The 5,618-nt window shown below is 47.2% G+C and overlaps 1 protein-coding gene across 3 annotated transcripts in view; it reads left to right on the forward strand.

Annotated features, from left to right (window-relative positions):
* The window catches only part of TFAP2B (transcription factor AP-2 beta), a 25,382-nt gene that overhangs the window by 1,462 nt on the left and 18,302 nt on the right, over window positions 1-5,618 (forward strand). For 2 of the 3 annotated variants that reach the window (XM_011354812.2, XM_011354811.2), the window contains exon 2: window positions 2,937-3,395. In XM_011354812.2, coding sequence (XP_011353114.1) covers window positions 2,937-3,395 — 459 coding nt within the window. Of the gene's footprint in view, window positions 1-1,699; window positions 1,727-2,936; window positions 3,396-5,618 lie in introns of all 3 variants that reach the window. The other variant, XM_023527532.1, reaches the window with a different exon arrangement.

A 5,618-nucleotide genomic window follows, 5' to 3' on the forward strand; every position in this document is an offset into this window, starting at 1 on the left:
GCGTCCCGCAGACAGCGCCGCCGCCCAGGGACCCCCAGCTCTGTCTAGCCCTGAATCCTTTTTTCTTTTTTCCTTTTTCTCTTTTTTCTTTGGGGGGGGGGCGCTCTTCTTTTTTGCAAATGATTGGGGTTTTCCTTTCCTCTTTGTGATTGTGTATTGATTGTAACGAAGAGCCGCGCCTCCGCCTTGTGGGGTTTGTTTCGGTTCGGCCTCCTCTTCTTTCCTGGCCAGGAGGGATGACAGTAAAGTAGAAGGCGATAGAAGTACTCTAAAGAATGTGAGCGGCTTTTGTGTGCCTGACAGTGGCGGGGATGGGGCCACGGTGTAAATCGCTAGGGGTATACGTGGAGGGATTTCACTGGGTTCTAAAAAGTAAGCAAGATATAACTCGTTCTTTGATTATGAAAACTAAACTAGGTAAATGAGAAAGTCAGGGAGAAAGAAGGGAGGGAGAGAGGAAGAGGAAGGGGTGGAGTGGAAGAGGGGAAGAGAATAAAGTGGGAGGGAGAGAGGAGCGAGGAAGACGGAGAAAACGACAGAATATTGCAGGTATTCCTAGCTGCCTCGATTTTCTGCTCAAAAATATAGGAGACCCCGCAGCCTGGTGGAAGAAGCTTATTTAAGTCCGGAGGAAGGTTGAACTTTAACAGAAATGGCAGTCAAGCCAGTTGAACGGGTTCCTGAAACATCCGAAAAGGTTTTCTGTTGCCCCTGGCTTTGCCTGGAAACGATAAGTTTAGTGTACTTGAAGATTGATTGCATATACTTTAAATTGAGGTAAAAAGCACAGGCTGTATGAGCATTAAAGAGGGGGGAGACTGCATAAGGTATGAAAAGCCCCCATTTGCCTCTGTCCTTTAATAAATAAGCATAATCTCCAATATTCAGTGAAGGTCTGTGAACGTCATGCAAACAACCTGGCCCACCGGTGTACTTTTCTCTCCCCTCCAAATGACGAGCCAACGCCTTTTTGTTTTGTTTTTTAATCTGCACACAAAGCACCTAGGGCGATCAGTTCTTCCCATCGGGAAAGTCCCTCTCCAGGAACAAGGACACCTACGTTCCATACAAGCCCCCAGCGACGTTCTCCCTTGGACATTGCCTTGTCCAAGGAAGCAGAGACTGCTCTATGCGTGTCCCCAGCTCAGTTAATTGAAGTTCTGCCTCTTTCCTGCTAAACTTTTTCCCCAGTCCGCCTTTGCCAGCCCCCTCGTCTGATTACATCTAGTAATTCTCCACTGAATGAACGTCATTTACAATAGTAGGGGAGCTCTGCGCTCACTGCTGCTTCACGCTCCATTTGTCCTCCATTCTCCCTTTAAAGTACTCGTGTAATATTAATAGTCATGAATATCAATTATTATGAGGCGGTGTAGGCAAGCGGAGGGAGGAAGGGGCGCCGGAGCAGTCTGAGCCCAGCTTCGGGTGGAAGAGGACTGCATCTGGAGCCCCTAGGAACGGCAGAAGAAAAAAGGCCAAAAAGACAGCAAGAGACTGATGAGCAGCTCTGTCTGTGTGTGACAGGCAGCGCCTATCTTGTTTGAGGGTGGGGGGGTATTTTTTTTTTTTTGATGGCTTGTCCTGGAAACACCTCAAGCTCGGTTCCTGTGTCCAGCTCGTTTCTCTGCTGGACTCCTTAAATTTTTTTTTTTTTAAATCATTGTTTGATTTTGAGCAGTAACCAGGCTTTTTTTTCCAGATGTTAGTCCACACCTATTCATCCATGGTGAGTTTGGATTCACGTTGTACCAGAATTGCATGCTCCCTCCTCTCAATGTCTCTTTCTGTCTCTCCGTCTCTGTGTGCGTGTCTCACTCTCTCTGTCTCTGTCTTCCTTTGAGCGCCTTTGGCTTGGTAATTTAGCACCATAATTGGACGAGGCTGCAGCTGCTTCTCTCTGCATTGTGTGTTCTCCGTCTGAGCTCCATGAGTCAGCTGGGGAGGGGGAAGGCCGTACAGAAAAACTTTTTATTTGCCATCACAGTTTGGAAATTTAGGTGACTATTTCTCCAAAAAGAACCGTGGGGACTTTACCGTGGCACTTCCACAGAGGAGAGGGAGAAACTTAAACTCCCTTATCACACACACCTCCTTCTTTCACTTAGTTTACCACTCCAGATAGGACCAACAATAAGTTGTCTGGGCTTTCCCCGCCCCCCCACTCTTCTAACCTCAGGTCCTTCATTTTCACACCTTGAGGTATAATAGCATTAGATATAGAAAAGCAACATTAGAAATAACTCCTGTGAACCACAACTCAACTTAACATGTGCTCAGGATATGATTTCCAGTGAGATCCATTTCAATCAAACACTATTTAAATTAATTCTTCTTGAGGAGGGAGTGGTGGCAGGAAACCCAAATCGAGCAGATTCCTTGGAGCTCCTGGAATTATCAGGTTGTGTGGGGAGCTCCTGGATAGCCGGCTAGGTTGCCAGGGAAGACAGAGGTTGGTTTTGAATTGGAGGAACAGCACAGCAAACAGTATGAAGTTTTATTTGTTATGCTTTAGACCTCTGGAAGAGTTAGGAAAAGGTAGTTAAAACATCCAGAAGAGCAAATTCTCTATGTAAGATTTCTATATTTTTAATTAAGAAGTTTAGACTCTCTCACTCCTTTTGCCGGCTTTGCACCCCCACATGAAGGCTCAGATGTTGGCTAAGTGGATGATTCTCCCCATTTCCCCCCCAACCAAGCCTTGCGTGTGGTAATTGCTGAAATCCTGTGCCCTCTGAGTCAACTTGGCAGTATTAGTTTCAGACTCTTACTTCCCCTGTCCCGAGAAAAACATAGGGAAGCTGGGCTTCTCCATTTGTCGCTTGTATTTTTTTTTCCTTCTCTCTCTCTCTTTCTCTCTCTCTCTCTCTCTCTCTCTCTCTCTCTCTCTCTCTCTGTCTCTCTCACTCTGTATCTCTCTCTCTCTTCTCTGCTCCCAGGACCGGCACGATGGCGTCCCGAGCCACAGCTCGCGGCTCTCCCAGCTGGGCTCGGTGTCCCAAGGACCTTACTCGAGCGCCCCACCGCTGTCCCACACTCCGTCATCAGACTTTCAGCCGCCCTACTTCCCGCCCCCCTACCAACCGCTCCCCTACCATCAGAGCCAGGACCCCTACTCCCACGTCAACGATCCCTACTCCTTGAACCCACTGCACCAGCCCCAGCAGCATCCCTGGGGGCAACGGCAGCGGCAAGAAGTGGGTTCCGAAGCCGGCTCTCTCCTGCCCCAGCCTCGGGCCGCCTTGCCACAGCTCTCGGGCCTCGACCCCCGGAGGGACTACCACTCGGTCCGCCGGCCGGACGTGCTGTTGCATTCGGCGCATCACGGCCTGGACGCGGGCATGGGTGACAGCCTCTCGCTGCACGGCCTCGGCCATCCGGGAATGGAAGACGTCCAGGTAACCACAAACAAACAAACAAACAAAAAAGACCATAAATAAATAATGAATGCCCCAGGAAGGGGAAGGGAGGAGCGACAGCGGTGGGGCAATTCTCTCTTCTTTTGGGGGAGGTAGTGTACACCTTTAGAACAGGATCAGCTGGACACGACATACATAACTTTCTGTGTGTACGTGTATCACTACATAGTGGTGATTTCTGGAGGTCCAATTATGAATAGAAGAACCACAAGAAATGAAATCATTAAGGAGAAAAATATTTTTATGTAGTTCGTAATTTAGGATAATCAGAATCAAGGCTACATGTTTTTGTCTTGCCATAGCTACACCTCCTTCCGTTCTCTTGCGCTTTGTGTGAGCAAGCTGGGTACCCTCCCCAATGCACCCCCACCATGCATGTCCCATAGTAGGCCTGGCCAGATGACATGGCAGGTGAAGACCCAGCTGCCTAAGGTCTGGGGCTGCAGCATGGAGGCACAGGGTCCTCTGTAAGCTCCAGAGGTTCCTGCTGGATTTGCGAAAACTTTAAGCATGACAGTGCGCATTGGAAGAAAACCATGTGCTATGTTTGTCAAAGCTAGGTAATACTTTGGATGTCCCATAGGCTGCAGAGCCCTTTTCCAAGATACCTGAGTTCCAGAGTCATCACCTGAGAAAAGGAATATTTGTGGGGAGAGACCTAGAAAGCTATAATTCTGTTTGGAAGTCCATGAGGACACATACAATTTTAGAGATTCTTTTTCAGCTTTTGGTCCATTAAACGACTGTGGAGCAATATTCTTCATGTCCCTTATCAGTCCTCCCCTTCCACTAATACTTTCCTCTCTCCAGTGCCACCATCCCAATTGAAGAGACATCACGTGTTTATTTCTTAAAACAAAAGGCTCAAAACAGTCTCCCTACTCACCCGCTATCCCATCTGCAACCTACACAATGGAGCCTGATTTGGTTGAGAATACTTGGTTAAACTAAACAAAGAAACATCAAAGAAATGATTTCTAAAAACTGTCTGTGTGAATTTGATCAGGTCTTCTTTTGCTCCTTAGTTTAAATAGTCTCCAGAAAAGGTAAATATGGTTGAAAGATATTTAATTGACACTTCAGTCACATTGGCATAGTTGCAGACATTAGGTATCATTTTAGATATACCTCTAAAGCAAAGGAAAATAAAATAGAAAAGGAGAAAGAGCACAAGTCCTTCTTCCTTACCTTTATGGAAAAAAAATGTATTTTGAACAGTTAAAATGTGGTGACAGCATCAAATGCTGTCTGTGTGTAGTGTGTGGTGCTTTATTGTTTTAAAGGAAATTCAGTTATTTATTATTTCCAAAAATGACGGTGTCACCTGATTTGTGGCTGTATTTACCCATAGTAATAAGAATGATAGTTTTGTTGATTTAACCGAGTTTGGTTGTCCCTGTCTGGAAATATTGCTCATTTCAGAATATCATATGAGAAAGGAGATATTTAATAGTTGTGTGTGTGTGTGTGTGTGTGTGTGTGTGTGTGTGTGTGTGTGTTTTAATGCATTGGAGTAATGTGCGTCTTGGGGGGGGGCAGTTTTTAAATTAACCTTTCTGAGTACGGTTCAAAGTGCTAGGTAATGAAAGTGGATCAGCTCATCACCATTGCTGTCGGCAATGCTAACACTGGCTGTGTCACCCCAACCCTGCAGACTGAGTGGCTCAGGTGACTGAACCCAGGAAACCCCCACAAAGAGGGAATGGATTTATTTGGTTTTCTAAAGAAGATATAATTGTGAGAGGTTTTGAGTGTTTGACCAAATACAAAAGGCAAGAGGAAAACAGGGCCAGGTCAGTGTGCATTTGAGAGAATGCTGTTGTCAAAGCGTCGTGCGGCAGGCGGAGTTGTTGCGTCAGAACACAGACCACGGATGTGGAGAGAGCCAGGACCAGAGAAGGTGCAGGCCCTGGCCCTCGCATCCTCCTCCTTCCCCCACCTTTGCCCTGTTTCTTCCCGAGAAAAGTCCCAGCCGGTCGTCTGGTGAGTCAGGAAGGCCTGCGGGACTTTCTCTGGGTGACCCCCAGTGTAGGGAGTCACGGGCTATACACCCCGTATCTTTCCCAGACAAGAACCATCTCAGTCCCTACCACTGTGATGATAGGCTTCCTGTGGCCGAGGCGTGCTTCACGTGACACAGGACAGGTGACAAAGAAAGGGGAGGAGATGTGCCTAGGAACAGACCCCGAATCCACTTCTGAC

This window comes from Pteropus vampyrus, unplaced genomic scaffold (genome assembly GCF_000151845.1).
Source record: "Pteropus vampyrus isolate Shadow unplaced genomic scaffold, Pvam_2.0 Scaffold18, whole genome shotgun sequence".
Lineage (NCBI taxonomy): Eukaryota > Metazoa > Chordata > Mammalia > Chiroptera > Pteropodidae > Pteropus > Pteropus vampyrus.